The 26,698-nt window shown below is 44.1% G+C and overlaps 1 protein-coding gene, 2 non-coding genes and 1 pseudogene across 3 annotated transcripts; 3 read left to right on the top strand and 1 right to left on the bottom strand.

The window, feature by feature from the left end:
- LOC104681855 overlaps positions 1 to 3,716 on the bottom strand; it is a 45,229-nt pseudogene extending 41,513 nt beyond the window's left edge.
- Positions 3,320 to 25,731, top strand: HSPA9 (heat shock protein family A (Hsp70) member 9). The gene is made up of 17 exons (XM_010388103.2): positions 3,320 to 3,806; positions 4,915 to 4,973; positions 5,185 to 5,272; positions 7,995 to 8,176; positions 10,042 to 10,166; positions 12,023 to 12,096; positions 12,184 to 12,290; positions 12,585 to 12,747; positions 13,018 to 13,110; positions 17,918 to 18,127; positions 20,534 to 20,761; positions 21,952 to 22,056; positions 22,639 to 22,756; positions 23,124 to 23,218; positions 23,814 to 23,906; positions 24,086 to 24,226; positions 24,555 to 25,731. Exons 1-17 carry the CDS (start codon positions 3,726 to 3,728, stop codon positions 24,630 to 24,632), a joined length of 2,040 nt encoding a protein of 679 aa, XP_010386405.1. The 5' UTR covers positions 3,320 to 3,725; the 3' UTR covers positions 24,633 to 25,731.
- Positions 19,517 to 19,586, top strand: LOC115896679. Its single transcript, XR_004056584.1, has one exon. It is a non-coding gene; the product is annotated as a small nucleolar RNA SNORD63 (small nucleolar RNA).
- Positions 21,569 to 21,638, top strand: LOC115896680. Its single transcript, XR_004056585.1, has one exon. It is a non-coding gene; the product is annotated as a small nucleolar RNA SNORD63 (small nucleolar RNA).
- Positions 25,732 to 26,698: the final 967 nt, after the last annotated feature.

Below are 26,698 nucleotides of genomic sequence, written 5' to 3'. Positions count from 1 at the left end.
CTTAGATAGCAACATTTGATTCCAGGATTCTTTTGTTTAACACTTCGTGGCTTTTTAACATATGGAGCAAGAAGAAGGAAAGCAAACTCTTCGCTGGGCGCGGTGGCTCACACCTGTAATCCCAGCATTTTGGGAGGCCGAGGCAGGCGATCTCCTGAGGTCAGGAGTTCGAGACCAGCCTGGCCAACATGGTAAAACCCCATCTACTAAAAATACAAAAAAAAAAAAAAATACAAAAAAAAAGGAAAGAAAAGAAACACTCTTAGTAGAACCAGTTAATAGAAGAGAGAAGTAAGAAGTATGCAGTTACTCCAATTATTTCTACTTACTCCAATTATTTCTACCTGCTCTTCTCCTCCCCGTCATGTACAACGTAAGAACATAATGTTTTTTATTGCGTTTCAATGTTCAATAGTATTCGTCACTCCTCTCTGTCTTCTTTTCTTCAGTATATTGTTTTAGAATCTAAATCTCTACAAACAGGAATCATGAGCCTGTAACTTGGATAGCCTTTAAGAAAGCCTGCCTTCTCATTTTTCTTCCTTTCCTTCCTTTCTCTCTCTCTCTCTTTTTTTTTTTTTTTTTTTTTTTGAGACAGAGTCTGGCTCTGTCACCTGGAGTGCAGTGGTGCAATCTCCACTCACTGCAACCTCCACCTCCTGGGTTCAGGCAGTTCTCCTGCCTCAGCCTCCCGAGTAGCTGGGGTTACAGGCACCCACCACCACGCCTGGTTAATTTTTGTATTTTTAGTAGAGACGAGGATTTCACCATGTTGGTCAGGCTGGTCTCGGACTCCTGACCTCAGGTGACCCACCCACCTCAGCCTCCCAAAGTGCTGGGATTACAGGCGTGAGCCACCACACCTGGCTGCATCTTTCTTTTTCTCTTTTTCCTTCTTTCCTTCCTTTCCTTCTTTCTCTCCCTCCCTCCTTCCTTTCTTTTTCCTTTCTTTCTCTCTGTTTTTTGTTTGTTTGTTTGTTTGTGTTAATGTCTCCCTGTGTCACCCAGACTGGAGTGAAATGACACGATCATAATCATGACTCACTGCAGCCTCGACCTCCCTTGGCTCAGGTGTTTCTTCCACTTCAGCCTCCCGAGTAGCTGGTAGCTGGGACTACAGGTGCACCACCATGCCCGGCTAGTTTTTTGTAGAAATGGGGTTTTGCCATGTTGCCCAGGCTGCTCTCAAACTCCTGAACTCAAGTGATCCTCCCACTCCAGCCTCCCAAGTAAGTGGAACTACAGGTGCTGGCTACCATTCCCAGCTAATTAAAGAAAAAGAAAAAAAAAAAAATTGGCCGGGCGCAGTGGCTCACGCCTGTAATCCCAGCATGTGGGAGGCCGAGGCGCATGGATCCCTTGAGTTCAGGAGTTGGAGACCAGCCTGGGCAACATGGCAAAACCCCGTCTCTCCCAAAAATACAAAAATTAGCCAGGCGTAGTGGCGCATGTCTATAATCCCAGCTACTCGGGGGAGTGGGGCGCTGAGGCGGCGGGGGAAATCACTTGAGCCCGGAGAGGTGGAGGCAGCAGTAAGCTGAGACTGCACCACTGCACTCCAGCCTGGGCAACAGAGGCTAAAGATGGGGTCTCACTCTGTCGCTCAGGCTGATCTTGAACTCCTGGGTTCTAATGATCCTCCCACCTCGGCCTCCCGAAGTGCTGGGATAACAGGTGTGAGCCACCGCCCGGCCACCCCTGCCTTCTGAGAGAATTAAAAAACACGAGAAATGAAGTGTTAAGTAACTAGTGAGGATAATATAATAATAGCTGAGAGTTAAAGAGTGTGGGAGGCTTTTTAAAAACTTTTAGAATCTGTATAATCTATAATCCATGTTACGTTAAACTTTATTTTCTTACTCCCACTGCCATTCCCCTCAGAATGTAAACTCTTCAGTTACCTTCTTTCCCTCCCCAACCTTCCCCAACATTTCCTTCACAATTCCTCACCCAGGGGTGACTACTCAATAATACTGATCTTCCTGAAGAGATAGGGAGTCTGAAGCATTTCTCTTTTTTGAAAGAGGGCTTCCAGGACAAATTGCTTCATCTCCAAAATCAAGCTCAGTCTGTCATCATCCATTCATTCGTGTTTTGCTTTTGCTGTATTCCCACCACCTAGAAGAGTGACTGACACACGGTAGGCACGCCAGAACATATCTTTTGAATCAATTAATTCCTCTTCTAAAAAATCTAAAACTGGGCTGGGCGTGGTGGCTCACGCCTGTAATCCCAGCACTTTGGGAGGCCGAAGGGAGCAGATCACAAGGTCAGGAGATCCAGACCATCCTGGCCAACATGGTGAAAACTGGTCTCTACCAAAAATATAAAAATTAGCTGGGTGTGGTGGCGCGCGCCTGGAATCTTAGCTACTCGGGAGGCTGAGGCAGGAGAATCGCTTGCATCAGGGAGTCAGAGGTTGCAGTGAGCCTAGATGGCGCCACTGCACTCCAGTCTGGCCACAAAGCGAGATACTGTCCCAAAAGAAAACCCAAAAACCTAAAACTGGTCACAGGGTAGAGTAGTAGTTGACATCCTGCCACCAGCACAAGGTTTGAAAAGGGCCAGAGGAGTCTCAAGTCAGGCCCAGCACAGTGGGGAGAGAAAGGGCCTGTAACTCAGCTATTTTTTTTTTTCCTGCAAGCTCCGCCTCCCGGGTTCACGCCATTCTCCTGCCTCAGCCTCCCGAGTAGCTGGGACTACAGGCGCCCGCCACCTCGCCCGGCTAGTTTGTTTTTTGTATTTTTTAGTAGAGACGGGGTTTCACCGTGTTAGCCAAGATGGTCTCGATCTCCTGACCTCGTGATCCGCCCGCCTCGGCCTCCCAAAAGTGCTGGGATTACAGGCGTGAGGCACCGCGCCCTGCCAACCTCAGCTACTTTTTTTTCCCCTTTGTGCAGGCCAATTGGCCTAATGTTATGTATGAACCAAACGCTTTGTAGTTGGAAACCCAAGACCCCTGTGATAAAACGCAACACGAAATTGTTTAAGCTCTGCATATCCAAGTATATTTCAAGTTGTAAACGACGGGCGGCACCAAGCAACAAAAGTACTGACGTCCTCACTTAACAAAGCCACAAGACAAGATGGCGCCGTCCTCCAGGAGCGAGAGGGGGGAACACTTTCACGCCCGCGGGATGTGCACGCGCCCGGACTCGCCCCAGGCAACGCTGGCGTGCGCTCAGGCACCCAATGAGCGATGTCGTTAGTCTCCACCCACATTTTCCGCCACTCCCTGCGCACATGCGCTCTAGGTTCTTAGCGGGATGCCTGTTGCGCAGGCGCAACAGGCTCCTCCTTCCGCGCAACTGACGCAAGAAGACTGTAATCCGTTCGCAATTTATCCCGTGTGACCTTGAGTCTTTCCTGTCGCTGAGGACCAGGGCTGTCCGAGGTGCCGCCTTCATGCCCCTCTTCCTCCCCTAGACTCTTTTTGAGCCCAGAGCCGCCGCAGCCGGGACAGGAGGGCAGGCGTTCTCCAGCCATCATGCTGCGGAGCATATTACCTGTACGCCCTGGCTCCGGGAGCCGCAGTCGAGTATCCTTTGGTCAGGCGGCGCGGACGGCGCCTCAGCGGAAGAGCGGGCCTCTGGGCCGCAGTGATCAACCCCCGCCCCTCACCCCACGTGGTTGGAGGTTTCCAGAAGCGCTGCCGCCACCGCACCGCGCAGCTCCCGGCCGCCCGAGCGCCTGTTTGCTGCCTTGTACTCATCCATCTATCCGCCATGATAAGCGCCAGCCGAGCTGCAGCAGCCCGTCTCGTGGGAGCCGCAGCCTCCCGGAGCCCTACGGCCGCCCGCCACCAGGTGAGGAACTGTCGGACCTTCCCGAATGGGGTCACGGCCTCGGGCCTCGGTGCGGCAGGCCGCGCGCCCTTCAGGGTTTGAATTCTCCGGGATAGGTCAGGCGGGAAGGAAGATGACGGGCCTTCCATAGCTACCGCTGCCGGCTCAAGATTTTACCGAAGGTTTTGCCTCCGGCTTGGGCCCTGCTGAGTCACACCCCTCGCGATCTAGAGTGTCAACTCAAAATTACCAGGTAGTGGTCCTGATGGCTCGTTCTGTGGCTGAATGGAAAGATTTGGCCTTGGGGGTGAGGGATGCAGTCTATTAGGAAAGCCGCTATTTTTGGTTATATTTTCGGCTCCTCTACAGAATACGGAGTGTGTAAGAATCTCGTTAATAAGGTGAAGTAAAGTAAGAAAGTTCTGAGACGGAAATAAAACTACAGTTTTTGTGCTTAGCAACATTTTCTCAAAATCGGTGGTGTAAGATTGTACGCGTTTGTTACTTAAGGAAAAAAAGCAGATCGGGGGGCGGAAAAAAGGCTATGGAGTGGTTACTTGTTTTCTAAAATTAAAGACAAATATTTTGGAGAATAGGAATTGTATATGGGCATTAAGGAAGGCTTGGAAGGAGCCTGAAGTTAAATTGTGATAAAGATCTTTTATCCTAGTGGAAAGCCACTACTTAATTTTTCTTTTTTCTCTAAAGACTTAGTAATCCTAGTTCTCTTAAGCTAATTGCATGGCAAGGTCAGGGGAAGTGTTTTCCCCCAGGGGACATCTGGCAATGTCTGTGGATATTTTAGGTTGTCACTAACTTACTGGGGTTCTTACTGGTTTCTAGGGTGTAGAGGCCAGGGATGCTGCTGTATATCCTATAATGCACAGAACACCCCCCACAACAAAGATTTGGCCCAAAATTAATAGCGCCACGGTTGAGAAATCCTATTGTAATGTGATTCTAAGGCCATCTTTTATTTACCTTTTTTTATCTTACTTATTTGGGAAACTTTAATATTTACTGTTTTAGTAGCTTAATGTATTTTATATGCTAAATGAGCCCAAGTTTTCTTTTTTTCCTCTCAGGATACACATTGGTTGGTGACTGAGTCAGTTTTTTTCTTTTTTAGGATGGCTGGAATGGCCTTAGTCATGAGGCTTTTAGAATTGTTTCGAGGCGGGATTATGCGTAAGTATAATTTCATTTCCTTTGAGAGGGAATACATATTAAACTTCATAGCAGTGTTTTCTACATTTGTGATTAACTATTCTTCTCTAATTTATCTGTATTAGAGATTATGTAGTATACCACTGTTAATTTTCAAATTAAATATTATCTTCCAGTGACTTTGGTCTATCAGGATAACAATAGCTGTGACGTTGTTCTAAATATCTTACAGATCAGAAGCAATCAAGGGGGCAGTTGTTGGTATTGATTTGGGTACTACCAACTCCTGCGTGGCAGTTATGGAAGGTAAACAAGCAAAGGTGAGCATGATTGGTAACTAGTATCCCATCCAGAACCTATCCAGAATTCTGTGGTCTTTTCCTTAGTTAAGGAATTTGAGAACCTGATTTGCTTTTTTTTTTTTTTTTTTTTTGGGAGATGGTCTCTATAGCTCAGGGTGGAGTGCAGTGGCACGATCTGTGCTCACTGTAACCTCTGCCTCCTGGGTTCACGCAGTTCTCCTGCCTTGGCCACATAGCTGGGATTACAGGCGTGAACCACCATTCCTGGCTAATTTTTTGTATTTTTAGTAGAGACAATTTCACAGTGTTGGCTAGGCTGGTCTCGAACTCAAGTGATCCACCCGCCTTGGCCTCCCAAAATGCTGGGAACTACTGAGCCTGACCTGAAACTACTTTTAACTAAAACAACAAAAACATGACTATAGATCAGGGCTGGCCAGGCATAATGACTCACGCCTGCAGTCCCAGCACCGTGGGAGGCCAAGGAGGGCGGATTACCTGAGGTCCTGAGTTCAAGACCAGCCTGGCCAACACGGTGAAACCCCGTCTCTACTAAAAATACAAAAAATTGGCCGGGCACAGTGGATCACAAGGTCAAGATACCGAGACCATCCTGGCCAACATGATGAAACCTGTCTCAACTAAAAATACAAAAATTAGCTGGGCGTACTGACACACACATCTGTAGTCCCAGCTACTCAGGAGACTGAGGCAGGAGAATCGCTTGAACCCAGGAGGCGGGGTTGCAGTGAGCCGAGATTGTGTCACTGCACTCCAGCCTGGCGACAGAGTGAGACTCCATCTCAAAAAAAAAAAAAAAAAGGCCAGGCATGGTGGCCAGCATCTGTAATCCCAGCTCTTCAGGAGACTGAGGCAGGAGAATCACTTGAACCCAGGAGGCAGAGGTTGCAATAAGCCAAGATCACATCACTGTACTCCAGCCTGGGTGACACAGAGAGGCTTTGTCTCAAAAGAAAAGACTATAGATCAGGTTTTTCATACCCAATGTTGGGACCCAATGTTACTTCCACATGGAGAATTATATCTACTTCTAAATTTTTGCGGGGGTTGGCCGCAGATTTCAGGCATATAGGAAAAATGTTAAGAAGCACAAATTAGGGCCAAGAGAAGGAATAATCTCGGTGCCAAACAAGTGGGATAAGAAGACCATAGACAGTTCAGGTTATTTCAGAAGGGGAGATGGGAGATGGGGGGAAAGAGGAAGCATGAGAGCAAAAGAGGCCATGAATGGTAGAAGCAAGAGTCAAGAATTCCAGGTGCTCTAAATCTTGCTAAAAACCCAGTAGGAATAAAAGTTCAATGTACAGAGTAAGGAGGCTTCAAAAGGAATAACCTGCTCCAATGAACAACATGCATTACTTCAGATGTGAAGCTCCACTTCTAGTCTGTCTCTGCACCTCCAACTTTGGTTCAGTTTAGAAAATGCAGCACTTTGGTGGTTACCAGAGTAACCAAACAGTGCAAGCCATTCCCACCCCTCTTAATAGTAAATTAGTGTCCTATTTCTATACCACATTTAAATCCTTTTTTTTTTTTAATCCTTTTCTGGGAAGTTAGATACATACAATTATCAGCACTACAAAGGTTCGCCTATCGAGTCTTAAAAGCAACCAAAACAGCTTTTAAAATGTAAATCAGGGCCAGGCCTGGTGAGTCATACTTGGGACTCAACACTTTGGGAGGTCTCTTGAGTGGGAGTTGAAGATCACCCTGGGCAACATAGCAAAACACTTTTGAAGACCTGGGCTACAAAAAATTAGCCAGGCACAGTGGTGTGCACCTGTGATCCCAGCTACTCTGGAGGCTAAGGTGGGAGAATCAGCTGAGCCTGGCAGGTCAGGCCTGCAGTGAGCTGTGACAGTGTCACTGCGCTCCAGCCTAGGTGACAGAGTGAGACTCTGTCTCAAAAAAAAAAAAAAAAAAAAAGCCAGGCGCGGTGCCTCACGCCTTTAATCCCAACATTTTGGGAGGCAGAGGTGAGCGGATCGCCTGAGGTCAGGAGTTTGAGACCAGTCTGACCAACTTGGCGAAACCCCATCTCTACTAAACGTACAAAAAAAAATTAGTTGGGCATAGTGGCAGGCACCTGTAATCCCAGCTACTCAGGAGGCTGAGGCAGGAGAGTTGAACCCAGGAGGCGGAGTTTACAGTGAGCCGAGATCGCACCACTGCACTCCAGCCTGGGTGACAAAAGCGAGACTCCATCTAAAAAAAAATAGTAGTAGTTTGAAAGTAAAGGATTAAAGACACGTTAAATATCTACTGTTCATTAACTATCAGCAGTAAAGCACGCCCAGTATTGTTCGTGCGCATTTGTTTCATAATTTGGGAGCTGTTTTTGTGTCTTAAATGATTGCTGCAAAGATACCAGTGATAGGCTGGGCGCAGTGGCTCACGCCTGTAATCCCAACACTTTGGGAGGCTGAGGCGGGCGGATCGCCTGAGGTCAGGAGTTCGAGACCAGCCTGGCCAAAATGGTGAAACCCCTGTCTCTACTAAAAAATAACAAAAAATTAGCTGGGCGTGGTGGTGCACGCCTATAGTCCCAGCTACTAGGGAGTCTGAGACAGGAGAATCGCTGGAACCCAGGATGCAGAGGTTGCAGTGAGCCAAGATTGTGCCGTTGTACTCCAGCCTTAGCGACAGAGTGAGACTCTGTCTCAAAAAAGATACCAGTGATAACTACAAACTTATTCTCTATCACATTTTGGGAGTTTAGGTGCTGGAGAATGCCGAAGGTGCCAGAACCACCCCTTCAGTTGTGGCCTTTACAGCAGATGGTGAGCGACTTGTCGGAATGCCAGCCAAGCGACAGGCTGTCACCAACCCAAACAATACATTTTATGCGACCAAACGTCTTATTGGCCGGCGATATGATGATCCTGAAGTACAGAAAGACATGTGAGTAGTAGCAAAAGCGCAGTTATCTGCAAGGGCTACACAGAAGAGCCTCAGCATGTTGATTAGGATTCCTGGAGCACCTCACCCTAGTCGTTTTACTTATTGTCCCTAGGGGAAATCTATACCACTGCCAAAAGGGTAATTTCTTTAAAAAACTCATTTTTGGCCGGGTGCAGTGGCTCATGCCTATAATCTTAGAGGGCAAGGTGGGCGGATCACTTGGGATCAGGAGTTCAAGACCAACCTGGCCAACATGGTGAAACCCTGTCTCTACTAAAAAATTAGCTGGGCATGATGGTGGGTACCTGTAATCCCAGCTACTCGGGAGGCTGAAACGGGAGAATCGCATGAACCCAGGAGTGGTTGCAGTGAGCTGAGACCACTGCCACTGCACTCCAGCCTGGGCTGCTAAAAAAAAATTCATTTTTGTCTTTACACATTAGGTCTTTGCTATGTATTGACATGATACATGAAATTTTGCAAAGCATTCCTAAACCTCATAGTTCAGTGTTGAATACATACCGCAGAAATGGCATAGGTTCTATCGTGTGTTGATCCAGTACAGAAAAAAACTTGATTTTTCCTTTTCTCTACCCCCGCCCCGCAAAAATAGAGACACGTCTCACTATGTTGCCCAAGTTGGTGTTGAAATTCTGGACTCAACTGACCCTCCCACCCCAGCCTCCCTAAGTATTGGAATTACAGGCATGAGCCACCATGCTCAGCCTGCTTTTTTCTAAAATAGACATACTAGAGGCTAGATGGGGTGGCTCACACCTGTAATCCTAACACTTTGGGAGGCTGAGGTGAGCTCAGGAGTTTGAGACTTGAGGAAAAGCCGCCTCTGCAAAAAATACAAAAACGAGCTGAGCTCGGTGGTGCGTGCCTGTAGTCCCAGCTATTAGTGAGGCTAGAGTGTTGGGGGACGGCAGTTCCAGTGAGCCAAGATCGTGCCGTGCCATTGCACTCCAGTCTGAGTAATAGCAGTGAAACCCTGTCTCAAAAAAAAAAAGTACTAGAAGCATAGGTAGAGGTTCCTGTTGTATACAAAATTTTTTAGGCCTGGAGTAGTGGCTCATGTCTGCAATCCTAGCACTTTAGGAGGCAGAGGCAGAAGGACTGTTTGAGGCTAAGAGTTTAAGACCATCTAGGCCAACGAGGCAAGACAGTGTGTATGTGTGTCTTTCTATATGTAAATACTTAAAATTTTAAACAGCTTTATTGAGCTTGAGTAGAATATGAGTTCTGTATGCATGGAGTCGCGTGGACTTCTGGGACTGGCTTCTTTCACTTAGCTTGTTTTCAAGGTTCATCCATGTTGCAGCATGTGTCAGTACTGCATTCCTTTTTATGGCCAAATAATACTATACTGTATGGACATACAGCACATTTTGTTTATCCATTTGTCAAGTGATGGACATTTGAGCTGTTTCTGCTTTTTGGCTATTAGAAATAATGCTGCCTTAAACGTTTGTGTACAAGTTTTTGTGTGGACATAAATGTTTCCATTTCTCTTAAATAGTAGAATTGCTGGATCATACAGTAACGGTTTCATCGTCAAATTATTGTAAAGTGGCTGCAAAAATCTTCTGCCTGGGGTGCTAAGTGAAAAATGTTGAGGTTTCATTGTGATGTTTTTATATGTTAATGATTGCTTTCTTTTTATTTATTTACTTCATTTCATTTTGCCTTGTAATCCTCATGAACCACGTTAGTGATTGCTTTCTGAAAAATTTCACAAACTGTCATTTTTTGGCCATGAATGAGTCTTTTGGGGTGGAAGATGGATGTTCATGGTGTGTGGTAATTTTGTCATATGAGGTTGTTCAGGCTAGTTTTCTCTAATAGAATTCTTGTTCTTACAGTAAAAATGTTCCCTTTAAAATTGTCCGTGCCTCCAATGGTGATGCCTGGGTTGAGGCTCATGGGAAGCTGTATTCTCCAAGTCAAATTGGAGCATTTGTGTTGATGAAGATGAAAGAGACTGCAGGTGAGTTGAGTGGGTTTAGTTCACATCTGGGAAAGTTCTAAGAACAGAATGATTCCTGTGAGATCACTAGCTCCCTGTGCCCCAGCATCCTGTAGATGAATCTGTGGTCCCTTTTGTATAGAAAACCTAGGAATGGCAAAACTGTTACACTTCATGCTTTCCCTGCAGATTGAATTTATCTTCATATCTCACTAATGGTGTCTGGCTTGTTTCTTTTTTTCCAGTAGGGGGTATGTTCTATCTATATTGAAAGCCACAAGATTACACATTAAGCTTTTGTCCCTGTTAGGTATAAATTAGAACTTCTTATTTGAAGTGGCTGTTAAAAGTCTAAAGGTCATTTGTAGTTTAGTGAACCTTCACTGAAATGTTGAAAGACTGATCCTAGGGGTTTTGGTTTTTGGGTTTTTTTGTTTTTTTTTTTTTTTTTTTTTTTTTTTTTTTTTTTTTTTTTTTGAGACGGAGTCTCACTCATGTCGCCCAGGCTGGAGTGCTGTGGCCGGATCTCAGCTCACTGCAAGCTCCGCCTCCCGGGTTCACGCCATTCTCCTGCCTCAGCCTCCCGAGTAGCTGGGACTACAGGCGCCCGCCAGGTCGCCCGGCTAGTTTTTTGTATTTTTAGTAGAGACGGGGTTTCACCTTGTTAGCCAGGATGGTCTTGATCTCCTGACCTCGTGATCCGCCCGTCTCGGCCTCCCAAAGTGCTGGGATTACAGGCTTGAGCCACCGCGCCCGGCCGTTTTTTTGTTTTTTTAGACGGAGTTTTGCTTTTGTTGTCCAGGCTGGAGTGCAGTGGCGCGAACTCAGCTCACCGAAGCCTCCAGCCTCCTGGGTTCAAGTGATTCTCCTGCCTTCCACCTGGCGTAGCTGGGATTACAGGCATGTTCCATCATGCCTAGCCACTTTTGTATTTTTAGTAAAGAGATGGGGTTTCTTCATGTTGGTCAGGCTGGTCTCGAACTCCCGACGGATCAGGTGATTCGTCCACCTTAGCCTCCCAAAGTGCTGGGGTTACAGGCATGAGCCACCGTGCCCGGCTGGCCAGTCTTGGGTTTGTTGGGTTTCTTTTTTTTTTTTTTTTTTTTTTTTTTTTGAGACGGAGTCTTGCTCTGCCACCCAGGCTGGAGTGCAGTGGCCGGATCTCAGCTCACTGCAAGCTCCGCCTCCCGGGTTTACGCCATTCTCCTGCCTCAGCCTCCCGTGTAGCTGGGACTACAGGCGCCCGCCTCGTCGCCCGGGTAGTTTTTTGTATTTTTAAGTAGAGACAGGGTTTCACCGTATTAGCCAGGATGGTCTCGATCTCCTGACCTCGTGATCTGCCCGTCTCGGCCTCCCAAAGTGCTGGGATTACAGGCGTGAGTCACCACGCCCAGCCCGGTTTGTTGGGTTTCTGTTATGTTTTTTTTGAGACAGAGTCTCGCTCTGTTGCCCAAGCTAGAGTGCAGTGGCGCGATCTTGTCTTATTGCAACCTCCGCCTCCCGGGTTCAAGTAATTCTCCTGCCTCAGCCTCCTGAGTAGCTGAGATTACAGGCATGTGCCACCACGCCCGGCTAATTTTGTATTTTTAGTAGAGAAGTATTGGTCAGGCTGGTCTCAAACTCTCAACCTCAGGTGATTGCCCGCCTCAGCCTCCCAAAATGCTGGGATTACAGATGTGAGCCACCGTGCCCGGCCTGATCTTGGGTTTTTAACTAGTATATTTACTTGGAGTGTTTTCCTGCAAAGACATATTAGGTCACTTGTCAAAAGACTGATGAATATTGTCTGTGGCTCCTAAAGGATGACACAGGTTGTTGGGCTATGTTAATAATTCTGTTCTGACAGAATTCCATGATGGAATTTCATTCTTTTCCAGAAAATTACTTGGGGCACACAGCAAAAAATGCTGTGATCACAGTCCCAGCTTATTTCAATGACTCGCAGAGACAGGTAAGGTCGATTAGCATTCTTACTCACAAAAAGTAACGTGCCTGGGATGGAAGGGTACAAAAATGCTTTTCTCTTTGTTTTCTCTAGGCCACTAAAGATGCTGGCCAGATATCTGGACTGAATGTGCTTCGGGTGATTAATGAGCCCACAGCTGCTGCTCTTGCCTATGGTCTAGACAAATCAGAAGACAAAGTGTAAGTTTATGCAGTAAATTTCTCACCTGGATGTGTGAAACTAAAGTGTCACTTGATTTCTTAGTGATTGAGCCTTTTACTTAAATAATGCTTTTACTGATTTTAAGTCTGTATGGTCTTTTTTTATTATTATTTCAAAACCATTCCTTTGTTTTCTTTTGGGCCATGGTAATTTGACCAGTATATACCTCAGGGAAAAGCTTAGATTATCTGTATTTGGTTATTGAAATTTATATTCTGGTGATAGGTTTTGTTCCTTAAGGATTTCTTCTTTCTTTCACAAATCATTTACAGCATTGCTGTATATGATTTAGGTGGTGGAACTTTTGATATTTCTATCCTGGAAATTCAGAAAGGAGTATTCGAGGTGAAATCCACAAATGGGGACACATTCTTAGGTGGGGAAGACTTTGACCAGGCCTTGCTACGGCACATTGTGAAGGAGTTCAAGAGAGAGGTGAGTTACCAATGTGGTTCATATGTAGATGTTGGGATATTGAGAATTTGTTCAGATTGCTCTTTGCTTTGTTTACGAGTTCAGTTCAACCCCCTTATTCTAGACACAGATACTCTTTTCAGAATATTTTTTCCCCACACATTAAGGGTAATAAAAAGTAATCATCTTGTATATAAAGGTTATGATTCCATTTTGTGTTGTTCCACCTTATTACTGCAGTTTAAATTTATTACCTCATTAATGCTGTTGTTCAATGTCTTCACTTTATAGACAGGGGTTGATTTGACTAAAGACAACATGGCACTTCAGAGGGTACGGGAAGCTGCTGAAAAGGCTAAATGTGAACTCTCCTCATCTGTGCAGGTGAGACATGAAAAATTTGAGCGGTCTTGATGGGTATTTTCAGCCGGAGTTTATTTAAATAGTATTTTCTAATTGGCCTCATGTCAGTTGAGTTTTTTCGTTTGTTTTTTCAATTTTCTGGTTTCTAGAGACCTTTGTCGTGAGCACAGGAGCAGTAAGGTGTTCAGTTTCTTTATGAGCTGAAATTTTTTTAACCCCCCAAATCAGGTACATACACTGGAGCTGAATAATACATGAATAATGCTGGGTATACTTGTTGGCCTTTCCGTTAAACACATTTATTTTAAAACCTGCTCTGGCAGTGTTTAAAACTAGAATTACTAGCTTGGAGAAACTGCTGTCTTAACTGACAGTATTAAATAACCTCTCCTTGTGAATTGGAGAGTCTCTGTCTTTTTTTTTGAGATGGAGTTTTGCTTCTATTGCCCAGGCTGGAGTGCAATGGTGCGGCGATCTCGGCTCAGCACACTTGAATCTTGAATCACTGGGTTCAAGTGATTTCTCCTGCCTCAGCCTCCCGAGTAGCCGGGATTACAGGTGTGCACCACCATGCCTGGCTAATTTTTGTATTTTTAGTATAGACAGGGTTTTACCATGTTGGCCAGGTTGGTCCTTGGACTCCTGACCTCAGGTGATTCACCTGCCTCGGCTTCCCAAAGTGCTGGGATTACGGGCGTGAGCCACTGAGCCCGGCTAATTGTCTCTCACTTAATAAATAATTTGAAAAATTACCTGGTCACAGTCTACACAGCTGTAGTCCCAGCCACTCCAGAGGCTAAGGTAAGAGGATTGTTTGAGCCCAGGAGGTTGAGGGTGCAGTGAGCTGTGATCACACCATTTCATTCCAGCCTGGGTGACAGATGAGACCCTGTCTCAAAAAATGACAATAATTTGAATCACCAGTCTAGAAAATGAGCTGAAGCTTGTTCAAGTTTCCATCTGTGAGCATCAGATTTACTCAGTCTCTTTGTCAGCTTGATTAGCTCCAGTTCTGAGAGGTGAAACTTCACTTAACCACCAAGAGTAGAATTGTATAAACCATGTTAGATCTGTGTTAGAGACCCATGAAGACAGAAAGCAGCAGATCTATTTCCGGTGTCTTGTGTGACTGTAGGAAGAGCAGAGCTGTGACACCTTTATTTTGATCACCCACAAGGGAAGAGGTATTTATGATGATTGTCATTGTGTTGGTAAAGTGGTTGCTGCTAATGAACCTTCAGTCAAACCTGGATTTTGTTTTTTAAAGTGGCTGTGAGGAATGACATAGTTATACACACGCATCCATGGTCTTGCTGATGTTACTTTGTCCCTGCTATCATGGAGTGGCAGAACATTGCAACGCTGGTTAGGGTTGAAGTTGAAATACGTGGCACTGCCAGAAAATAGTTTGTAATTCTTCCCAGGGATTTGATATTTGGGGTAGGGGATGCGAGGTGGTGGAAGAGATTGGTTGGTTTTAATTAGTGTGGCTGCATCCTATTGATAGACATTTTGATTGTTTTCCAGCGTTTATTATAGCAAGATGTATTGAGCATCCTTATACATTCAGTTTTGCATAGGTGATTTTAAATCTATTGAATAAATTCTTAGCATTTATTACCCTCATGCAGATTATATTGTGGTTTGGAAAGATGGACATTAATTAGAACAGATTAGTAAACGTTAAACTAGAAGTGATACAAAGTAAAGGTTAAGGGTGGTTCTGCAGGCATTCTGCTGCGGTTCGAGTCCCCATTGTGTGGCTTATTAATTGGTGATCTTGGATGAATTAACATTACTGTTACTTATCTACAAAATAAGGATAATAGTGGTACTTTACTCCTCCCCTAAGAGTTCTGAGCATTACCAAGTTCATAAATATTACAAGCTTAGGAAAACATAGGAAATTGTGAATACTCTTAAATTTAAGTTACTATTAATGTAACAAGTGGTAAAAAGGCAATTATATTTATAATTTAAGAAGGGGCCATACTTTGGGTGGCCAGGGCCAGGAATATCACTTGAGCTCAGGAGTTGGGGACCAGCCTGGGCAAAATAGTGAGAACCCCCAATCTCTACAAAACTAGCTGGGTGTGGTGCACTACACCACAGGTGCATGCCTGTAGTCCCAGCTACTCAGGAGACTGAGGCACAAGAATCCTTTGAGCCCAAGTGTTTGAGGCTGCAGTGAGCTCTGATTGTGCCACTGCACCCCAACCTCGGCGACGGAGGAGGTCTCTTAAAAATAATCTAAGAAGGGGCCAGGCGCAGTGGCTCACATCTGTCATCTCAGCACTTTGGGAGACCAAGGCGGATGAATCACTTGAGGTCAGGAGTTCAAAACTAGCCTCGCCAACATGGTGAATCCCTGTCTCTACTAAAAATACAGAAATTAGCAAAGCGTGGTGGCAGGCGCCTGTAATCCCAGCTACTCAGTAGACTGAGGCAGGAGAATCGCTTGAACCCAGGAGGCAGAGGTTGCAGTGAGCCCAGATGGCAGTCCAGCCTGGGCGACTGAATGAGACTCTGTCTCAAAAAATAAAAATAATAAAAAGAATCTAAGAAGATACCTGAGAGAGGTGTTCAGCATAGTAAGAATAGCATTTGAGGCCAGGCGCGGTGGCCAAGCCTGTAATCCCAGCACTTTGGGAGGCCGAGACAGGCGGATCACGAGGTCAGGAGATCAAGACCATCCTGGCTAACACAGTGAAACCTCATCTCTACTAACTAGCCGGGCGAGGTGGCAGGCGCCTGTAGTCCCAGCTACTCGGGAGGCTGAGGCAGGAGAATGGTGTAAACCCGGGAGGCGGAGCTTGCAGTGAGCTGAGATACAGCCACTCCATTCCAGCCTGGGCGACAGAGCGAGACTCCGTCTTAAAATAAAAAAAAAAAAAAAAAAAAAAAGAATAGCACTTGAGAGATGAGTTTATCAGAAAAAGATAAATGGGCATGTGTAAATAGGTTAAGTGTAAGGCTCTCAGGTGAAGACCTGAGAAAGGGCCAAAGTGGCCAAAAGGGCAGAGTGAAGATTGGGGTCGGATGTTGGTGGGCATGGAAAATGAGGTTAGAGCAGGCTTGTCCAACCTGCAGCCCAGGATGGCTTTGAATGCGGCCCAATACAAATTTGTAAACTTTCTTAAACTATTGAGAGTTTTGCTTTTTGTTTTTTGTTTTAAGCTCATCAGCTACTGTTAGTGTTAATGTATTTTATGTGTGGCCCAAGGAAGCCAAAAGATTGGACACCCTTGGACTAGAGGCTTTATAGATTTGGGATTTGGCATCTCTCCCAAGATAAGTAAGTACAAACCCCAGAGGAGTTGAGGATAGTAACATGGTCATGTGTCGATTTGTGAAAAGCCCTTTGGCTGGAGTAGAGTGGAGAATTGTTAAGGGCAGAAGGCAGCCTGAGTGGGTGTGGGGAGGGTGTTGGTAACCATGTGTTGAGAAAGGACTTGGATGAGAGAGTGTGAGTGAGACATAAGTGGTTGGGTTTGAGAAAGGAGGTAAGGAGAGAACATAGTGATGGATGTTGGACTCATTGTAGAGGGTTGAGAGTTAGTGCTGAAGATTTTCAGGTTGCCATTAGCTTTTAGTGTTTAGAGTTGTGCTACTATAATAGCCAAATGTGGGTTTTGAATTAATTAAAATTAAATAACATTTAAAATTACATTTCTTAGTTACCCTAGTCTTATTTCAGGTGCTCAGTAGTCATGTTGTTAGTGGTTGCTGAATTGAACAGCGTAAGTAGCATTTTCATTGTCACAGAAAATTCTACTGGATAGCATTGATTTAGATAATTGTGTGTTCTGATTTGGTTAATCAACATTTTGTAAAAAAGAAATTGTCAATAATATTTAGATATCACTGTTCTACAGATGGTGTGTTAACTCTGTTTGTTAATTCTATTAAGTATTGAAACGTCTAGGATACTTTCTCCTAAAGAAAGATGGTTAAGGACTCACTCTCTTAGTTACACATTGTAAGATCTTATGTTGTACTGGGATTTGGGATTTATTAAATACTGGATGTTACATGGTGTGACTGTCAGCTGCTGTCCATGGATGTGATGGCCATACAAGTCAATCCTCATACATTAATGAGAGTATGTCTGTAGCTTTCATACTACTTGTAAATGTCCTGGAACTTAACAGAGCCCAGGGTTGATGGCATGTTATTTGGTTCAGAAAATAACTTTGACATTTCACCTACATGGGATATTTTTAAAACTTGGTGAAGGAAAACATCAGTAATGTGGTTCTAATGAGTGTTTAGTGGCAGAATAGCTCTTTATCTCTTGAATGGGGATTTTTTTCCTGCTTATCTGCTGCATTCTTGTTAATAACTATAAACTTCATTAAAACAGATTCTGTAGTGTTTATCTCTGGGGAGATAAAACATTGCATCTTAAAGAGTAACTATTCTTGGCCGGGCGGGGTGGATCACGAGGTCAAGAGATCGAGACCATCCTGGCCAATATGGTGAAACCCCATCTCTACTAAAAATGCAAAAATTAGCCGGACATGGTGGCACATGCCTGTAGTCCCAGCTACTCGGAAGGCTGAGGCAGGAGAATTGCTTGAACCTGGGAGGCGGAAGTTGCAGTGAGCCAAGATCATGTCACTGCACTCCAGCCTGGCAATAGAGTGAGACTCTGTCTCAAAAAAAAAAAAAAAGTATTCTTGGTGACTATTCATTTAAATTAGGTCTCACCCTCCCTGTGGTTTTCCAAGTCTTCTGTCCTAGGGCATGGTCATATCTTAGTTGAAATAATAAATGTAACTGTCATTTGGCCTGCTCACAGACATGCAATTAAACATTTCCTTTGCAGACTGATATCAATTTGCCCTATCTTACAATGGATTCTTCTGGACCCAAGCATTTGAATATGAAGTTGACCCGTGCTCAATTTGAAGGGATTGTCACTGATCTAATCAGGAGGACTATCGCTCCATGCCAAAAAGCTATGCAAGATGCAGAAGTCAGCAAGAGTGACATAGGAGAAGTGATTCTTGTGGGTGGCATGACTAGGATGCCCAAGGTATGGATCCGTGGAATTCTGTCATGGAGAGAGGGGACTGGCACATAGTGTATACTTGGGACAGGTGCCATGAATATATGGCCTGTTCTGCTGGGGTGACGTAAAAGGGAGATGAGATTATATCCTCACTAAAGAATTCTTTTCTGGGCTGGGCGCAGTGGCTCAAGCCTGTAATCCCAGCACTTTGGGAGGCCGAGACGGGCGGATCACAAGGTCAGGAAATCGAGACCATCCTGGCTAACCGAGTGAAACCCCGTCTCTACTAAAAAATACAGAAAACTAGCCGGGCGAGGTGGCGGGCGCCTGTAGTCCCAGCTACTCGAGAGGCTGAGGCAGGAGAATGGCGTAAACACGGGAGGCGGAGCTTGCAGTGAGCTGAGATCCGGCCACTGCACTCCAGCCTGGGCGACAGAGCGAGACTCCGTCTCAAAAAAAAGAAAAAGAGGCCGGGCGCGGTGGCTCAAGCCTGTAATCCCAGCACTTTGGGAGGCCGAGACGGGCGGATCACGAGGTCAGGAGATCGAGACCATCCTGGCTAACACGGTGAAACCCCGTCTCTACTAAAAAATACAAAAAACTAGCCGGGCGAGGTGGCGGGCGCCTGTAGTCCCAGCTACTTGGGAGGCTGAGGCAGGAGAATGGCCTAAACCCGGGAGGCGGAGCTTGCAGTGAGCTGGGATCCGGCCACTGCAGTCCAGCCTGGGCGACAGAGCGAGACTCCGTCTCAAAAAAAAAAAAAAAAGAAGAAAAAGAAAAAAAGAATTCTTTTCTCTTTGTTTTGTTAAAATTGAAGAATAGGCCGGGCATGGTGGCTCACGTCTATAATCCCAACACTTTGGGAGGCTGAGGTGAGCAGATCACGTGAGTCTGCAAGAGTTTCAGGCCAGCCTGAGCAACATGGCAAAATCCCCTTTGTACAAAAATACAAAAAATTAGCTGGGTGTGGTGGTACATACCTGTAATCCCAGCTACTTGGGAGAATCACCTGAGCCCTAAGGTCAGTCACTTGAGTGAGTTTGGGGCTGCAGTGAGCCATGATCATGCCACTGCACTCAGCCCAGGCAAGAGTGTGACCCTGTCTCAAAAAAAAAGAAAATACAGTGAGCCGAGATCGCGCCACTGCACTCCAACCTGGGCGACAGAGCAAGACTCCGTCTCCAAAAATACAGATATAGATATAGATATATATAGATATATGAAAACTTGGGCAGAATTTCTTTAGGGGCAGTAGCAGGGAGGATCCCGAACTCAGTCATAGAATTTTTAGGATTGAAACAAAGTTTGAGGTCAGAGACAGCATAAAACCTTGGTAATAATGCCCCCCTCACCCCAGCCACCGTCTTTGTACATGTGTCTTTGCAGCATAGTGCATCTCTTCGACTAAGATGTGTGCAATGATGTATTTTATTCAACACATCATTCTGAAAGAACATGTGTTGAAAAATAATGACTGAGCACAAACCTGTTGAAGATGCAATTCTTCTTGGTAGGCTAAATAGGATTATCTTGGGCCTAAGATAGTGACCTTTTTTTTTTCTTAATTTTTCCATTGAAATACATGACCTTAAAGAAATACGCAAAAAAGAAAAATGAACCTGGGAAAAAAAAAGGCCCTGGACCAGGTGGATGCCTTTGTAATAAGAAATGATCCCCGAGGCCGGGCGTGGTGGCTCATGCCTGTAATCCCAGCATTTTGGGAAGCTGAAGTGGGTGGATCACAAGGTCAGGAGATGTAGACCATCCTGGCTAACACGGTGAAACCCCATCTCTACTAAAAATACAAAATATTAGCTGGGCATGATGGCGGGCGCCTGTAGTCCCAGCTACTTGGGAGGCTGAGGCAGGAGTATGGCGTGAACTCAGCAGGCGGAGCTTGCAGTGAGCCGAGATAGTGCCACTCCAGCCTGAGCGACAGAGCGAGACTGTCTCAAAAAGAAGAATAAAAAAAGAAATTATCCCCAATACTATTCAAATGGAACTTTATCACTAATAAATACAAGGGAAGAACATGCCCCCACGTTAGCAATGCAAATTATTACTACAGCTGCATATGATAATTTGGTCTTTAGTTGATAATATACAAGAGGATGTGGACTTCTAAGTCCCCTTGCCTTGCATCCTCTGTTTCAAATGATTTAATGTGTTACGTGGGAAACCAGATAATAAAACTTAGGAGAATCCTTCCCAGATTTACAAGCGTCATAAAGGAGATACTCCTCTAAGTATAAAGTGTATGAATGTTACGAGATCATTAGCAGGAACCCAACTATGAAATGGTCATTTGAATAAACATTCTTAGATTTGAGTTAAGATTTGGCTGGGACCGAAGGACACATGTGCTGTCTTTTGTTCTGCTCAGGTAGTTCACAAGTGTGGGCTGACAGGTTCTTTTTCCTTGATGCTCAGGTTCAGCAGACTGTGCAGGATCTTTTTGGCAGAGCCCCAAGTAAAGCTGTCAATCCTGATGAGGCTGTGGCCATTGGAGCTGCCATTCAGGGAGGTGTGTTGGCCGGTGATGTCACAGATGTGCTGCTCCTTGATGTCACTCCCCTGTCTCTTGGAATTGAAACTCTAGGAGGTGTCTTTACCAAACTTATTAATAGGAATACCACTATTCCAACCAAGAAGAGCCAGGTAAGAGCTATCACTTACTACCTTGTCACATGGGTTTTAGGTTCTATGATGGATGTGATCGCAGCCACTTTCATGAGCTTTTTCTAGAAAACTTCAGTTTTTCGTTTTGCTGTTTAGAATAGTAAATAGTTAACTATGGGTGGTGAGAATCCTGGTTTTTTTTGTTACCAGAAAAGTTCTTACGCGTTAGCTGATAGAGATGTTTATAGGAAGGACATTAGTAGTCTCCTCCACAGGATTAACATAATTTGTTAAAAGGGATCTCAGTCATTTGAGACTGAATTCCCTGAAGTCTTCTGTTCTCAAAGACGGTAAAAAGGATAGTGTGGACCAGACTTAGGGGAGTGTTCTTATGAGTGAATGAAGGGGGTGGTATGGGGGTGCCGAGATATCCAAGCAGGGCTATTTGGACATGGCTTGTTCTTGAAGTAGGAATTATTTCTGGCTGGGCGCCGTGGCTCACGCCTGTAATCCTAGCACTTTGGAAGGCTGTGGCGAGAGGATCGCTTGAGCTCAGGAGTTTGAGACCAGCCTGGGTAACATGGTGAAACTCCCTCTCTCCAAAAAGTTAAATTAGCCGGGCATGGTGCTGTGTACCTGTAGTCCCAGCTACTAAAGAGGCTGAGGTGGGTTGATCACTTGAGCATGTGAGGCAGAGGCTGCAATGAGCTGAGGTCATGCCACTGCACTCCAGCCTGGGTGACAGTATGAAGTGAGCCCTTGTCTCAAAAAATGTATATATATTATTTCCTGACTTCCCTAATCTTGTGGATGTTTTTCCATAAAACTATGGCTGTTGGTGTATTTGTGCAGTGATGTATTTGTCAACACATCATTCTGAAGAAAAGTATGTGGTGACTTCCTGTGACTGAGCACAATACATCATCTTTCCCTGATCCCGTTTCCCCAGATAAGCGTGTTACAACATTTTAGTTCCTTTTTTGAGGCCTTCTCTCCTATTGCTGCATCTTAGGAGATGCATTTGCTTAGCTGAAACAATTGCTATTGTATGCCCATTTGCTGTACTAATCCTAGTCCTATTCCCTATAAAGACATCAGCCTTTGTTCTGAACATACTGTGAATTAGCAGCCTTCCAATCTTGGAATGTGAACCTTTGGCTTTCATTTTTTCTATAGAAAGGGAATAGGTTAATCAGATTGCTAACCCAGGAGGTTTTCTTTTTCCCTAGGTATTCTCTACTGCCGCTGATGGTCAGACGCAAGTGGAAATTAAAGTGTGTCAGGGTGAGAGAGAGATGGCTGGAGACAACAAACTCCTTGGACAGTTTACTTTGGTAGGTATTGTGAATCCTGAATACTATGCCTCCTTCACTGTAAAGTGAGATAATATTCTAAGCCATAAAAATATTAGTATAAACCGCTGGCATACACATACATACTGAGTAGTCTTGAGAAGAGGGGATGCAGACACTTTGTGCAACTGGCTACCCATGGCATCAGTTTTTACCTGAAAGCCTTGCTTTTTCCTTGTGCCTTAGGAATTTCCTCAGAAATAAACTCCTGATTACTCATTTAGAAGACATTTGATATTGTTACTGGTTTCTGATCAGCATTGCTTATTGGTTATTGGTGAGGTGAATAATAGCAGGGAGGTTTGCTGTCTGTCATTTAGTGTGTCCACAGGTATATACAGCCATTATAGTTACTTGCTATAGCTAAATTTCACTGGTATAAAACCGGTTGATTTCAGGCAGCAAACTACTACTGTTGCTTATAAACTTTGTGTTTTTGTACATTAAATCACTTGTTTTTCCTAGGAACCAAGTGACTTGTTTATTATAAAACCATATAGATTTGAAAATAATAGCACTGGACCCCTCTGTAAGAGGACCTTACTCTGGATTTATTTATTTTAGATTGGAATTCCACCAGCCCCTCGAGGAGTTCCTCAGATTGAAGTTACATTTGACATTGATGCCAATGGGATCGTACATGTTTCTGCTAAAGATAAAGGCACAGGACGTGAGCAGCAGAGTAAGTCACCTTGTTTATCAGACCCTAAGAGTGAGGTGAGGGAGGTCTTGGGAATAGACCCTCTTAGGATGATGAGTCCTCTTTGCCCCTCAGTTGTCAGATTCACTTGTACTAGTGTTTATTCCCCCCAAATAGGCACTGAGCCTGTGGATTGCTGAAGTTTTCATGGGCAAACAGGCCAGTTGGTGTTTGTGTATGTATTGGGTCCTTGGTTTCATTTTGCTTTATAGGACTATAAAGTATTTCTCCTCTTCATAATTTGTATCAAGATTGGCTGCTATGAGCCAGAGTACTCTTAATGCAATGGAGGAAGAGGAGGCATATACCTTTACCTGGGAATTAATGAAATGCCTTCTTTTTACTACAGTTGTAATCCAGTCTTCTGGTGGGTTAAGCAAAGATGATATTGAAAATATGGTTAAAAATGCAGAGAAATATGCTGAGGAAGACCGGCGAAAGAAGGTGATTACTTTTTGTCTTCTGAACTTTAATCTTAGTAAAGCTCGGTCTTGAGAGTTTGGGGCTGGGCACGGTGTCTCACTCCTATAATCCCAGCACTTTGGGAGGCCAAGGTGGGCCGACTGTTTGAAGTCAGGAGTTCAAGACCAGCCTGACCAACATGGTGAAACCCCATATTTACTAAAAATACAAAAAAATTAGCTGGGCATGGTAGTGCACACCTGTAGTCCCAGCTACTTGGGAGGCTCAGGCAGGAGAATCACTTGAACAAGAAAGTGGGAGAGTTTGGACATGTCATAGGTTGTGGGTAAGAAAACCTAAGATCAATCTATTCTTCCTTCCCTGTTGCTTATACCTTATGTGTGCAGTGCCTTTATTATTTCTTCTGTTCTCCATCACAATTCTGATGTTACAAAATCTAGCCCAAATCTCTCTCAAAGCCATCCCAGACTACTTCATGCCGCTCTAATTTCTCCCTTACTTTTATTTTTACTCTGTAACTGTATGCAGCACATAGCTTATTGTCTTACTGAGTATAGACATTCAGCAAACTTTGGTTGATTGGAAAGTCTTCGTTTAAACTTCTAATTTCTCTAAGGAACGAGTGGAAGCAGTTAATATGGCTGAAGGAATCATTCACGACACAGAAACCAAGATGGAAGAATTCAAGGACCAATTACCTGCTGATGAGGTGAGTTCTATTTTAAAGTAACTCAAGAGGTTGGACACATTTTCACCAAAGGCAGTGAAGTTTATTTTTCTGTGGATTTTGATAGGGGTTTAATTATTTTAAAATGTTTCTAAATAGTACTTCTACTTGTAATGGTACAGGAGACCTGGAAAAGTAAGGATTTTTTTTCTTTTTTTAAGTGCAACAAGCTGAAAGAAGAGATTTCCAAAATGAGGGAGCTCCTGGCTAGAAAAGACAGTGAAACAGGAGAAAACATTAGACAGGCAGCATCTTCTCTTCAGCAGGCATCATTGAAGCTCTTCGAAATGGCATACAAAAAGGTACAAGGGCTGAAGTGGATTTTGATCTTAACTTGATCTTGATGGAACTATTCTTGATGACCGTTACTGGTGGCTCCCTCCATAGCCATTTGTGGAATTGAAAGTGAGATTGGAGTTGAAGATATTCTCCTGCCGTCTCGACTCTATTTTGACATTAGGGGTAGTGTCAAAGGGAAGGAATCCAGAAGCAGGGTAGAAAGCGGGGAGGGGGAGTGGAATAGATATGAATGATGAGGAATATGTGGGTCTCTCATCTTGGAGTGCAACAAAGAGCAAATGGTTAGCCCTAACATTAAATCTGAGTGGCTTTCAAATGTTTTCTTAACAGATGGCATCTGAGCGAGAAGGCTCTGGAAGTTCTGGCACTGGGGAACAAAAGGAAGATCAAAAGGAGGAAAAACAGTAATAGCAGAAATTTTGAAGCCAGAAGGACAACATGAAGCTTAGGAGTGGAGAGACTTCCTGAGCAGAAATGGGCAAACTTCAGTCTTTTTACTGTGTTTTTGCAGTATTCTATATATAATTTCCTTAATTTGTAAATTTAGTGACCATTAGCTAGTGATCATTTAATGGATGGTGATTCTAACAGTATAAAGTTCACAATGTTCTATGTCCCTAGCCTGTCATTTTTCAGCTGCATGTAAAAGGAGGTAGGATGAATTGATCATTATAAAGATTTAACTATTTTATGCTGAAGTGTCAAGGGGTGAAAACATCTCGCACACAACAATTAAGGTAGTCATCCATAGACTTGAAATGAGACGACATATGGGGATGAGATAGATCCTTCTAGTTAGGCTAGTACTGCTGTATTGGCCTGTGTGTACACGGGGTCCTTCAGCTGAGGCCTTACAAGTCAAGCTGGCTGTGCCATGTTTGTAGATGGGGCAGAGGAATCTAGAACAATGGAAAACTTAGCTATTTATATTAGGTACAGCTATTAAAACAAGGCAGGAATGAGGCTAGAGTCTTAACTTCCCTATGGCATACTTTTCTAGCTACCTTCTGCCTTGTGTCTGGCACCTATATCCTTGATTGTTCTTACTCGTTCTGGATTTTTTTTTTTTTTTTTTTAAATAAATATAGAAAGCATCTTGATTTCTTGTTTGTGAGGGGTGATGCCCTGAGATTTAGCTTCAGGAATAGGACATGGTTCATGCTTGCCATATTTCCCAAGTAGGGAAATACACAATTCTCTAACACTGGTTAAAAATGCAAATTCAAGATTTGGAAAGGCTGGTATAATGAAATAATGAGCAGTATCAGCATGTGCAAATCTTGTTTGAAGGATTTTATTTTCTCCCCTTAGACCTTTGATACATTTAGAATCTTGAAGGTTTCTAGATCTCTAACATGAAAACCAAGGTGGCTATTTTCAGGTTGTTTTCAGCTCCAAGTAGAAATAACCAGAATTGGCTTGCATTAAAGAAACTGCATCTAGAAGTAAGTGCTAAGATATTATTTCTATGGCTCAAAAATAACAGGAACCCAGATTTCTTTGCCTATTTCTGCTTTTCTGTCCTCAGTGTACTGGCTTGTCCCAAATTCTCTGATGTAGTTCTAATTATCCTGTGTTGACAACTTAAGCAGAAAGGAGACTACATCTTTATTCAATGTTAAGATTTCCCAAAAGTCTCCCAGCACATTTCCCTTATGTTTCATGGACTAATGTCATATGCCATGTTCAAAGGAGTCCGTTATCAAGATGGGCTTAGAATATCAGACACAATGGCTCCTTTTGTAATGTTTTGTAATATGTAGAAATGAGATTATTTCCATAAATCAGTGTAAGAAATCAGTTTAATTTGCAAGTATGAAGGAAGTGATTTAGACAACATTTTTGGAAGATTCAGTGCTTGTTGACACCCATGTAAAAGATTCTTGGGATTTAATGTGAAAAATAAATTCTAGGCTCAGGTTTCCAACCACATGAACACTCAATGGAAACATTGTAGGATTATGAAGGATTGTTATGTGGTGTGTTGGAAGATACTTAGCATTTCTGGTTGGCCCTTGCCCACTGCCTCTACTGTCTTCCTAAAGATCACTTTAAAAGCCCTCCAGGACTTGCAAAGTACTCCAGTTGAGAACTACTGGTTTACATTAGTTAAGATTCATCCTTGGGATCAGAGAGAGGAGCCAGATTTCCCAAGCAAAATATATCTTTGAGTTCTATTAGGAGGGAGAAGTTGCTTGGGTATGAGTGGAAACAGTATTTCAGTAACCTATTGGTAAAGCTCATAGTAGTATAAATAGCAAGAAGGTATACGGAGATTCCCTATAGAGCCAATAGGATATAGATCTAGAATGAGATTTACTATAAGATACTGGCTCACACAATTATGGAGGCTGAGTCCCACCCACAATCCACTGCTGGGAAAGCCGTTGGGGTAAAATTGCAGCGACCAGGAACACAATGGTGTCCTAGTCCAAGGTTAGAATATGGATGTCTTAGCTCTGGCAGTTCTATAT

The sequence above is a fragment of the Rhinopithecus roxellana genome, chromosome 3, assembly GCF_007565055.1.
Source record: "Rhinopithecus roxellana isolate Shanxi Qingling chromosome 3, ASM756505v1, whole genome shotgun sequence".
In the NCBI taxonomy this organism is placed as follows: domain Eukaryota; kingdom Metazoa; phylum Chordata; class Mammalia; order Primates; family Cercopithecidae; genus Rhinopithecus; species Rhinopithecus roxellana.
Note: the sequence above shows the minus strand (reverse complement) of the source record. Positions and strands in the feature narration are given on the sequence as shown.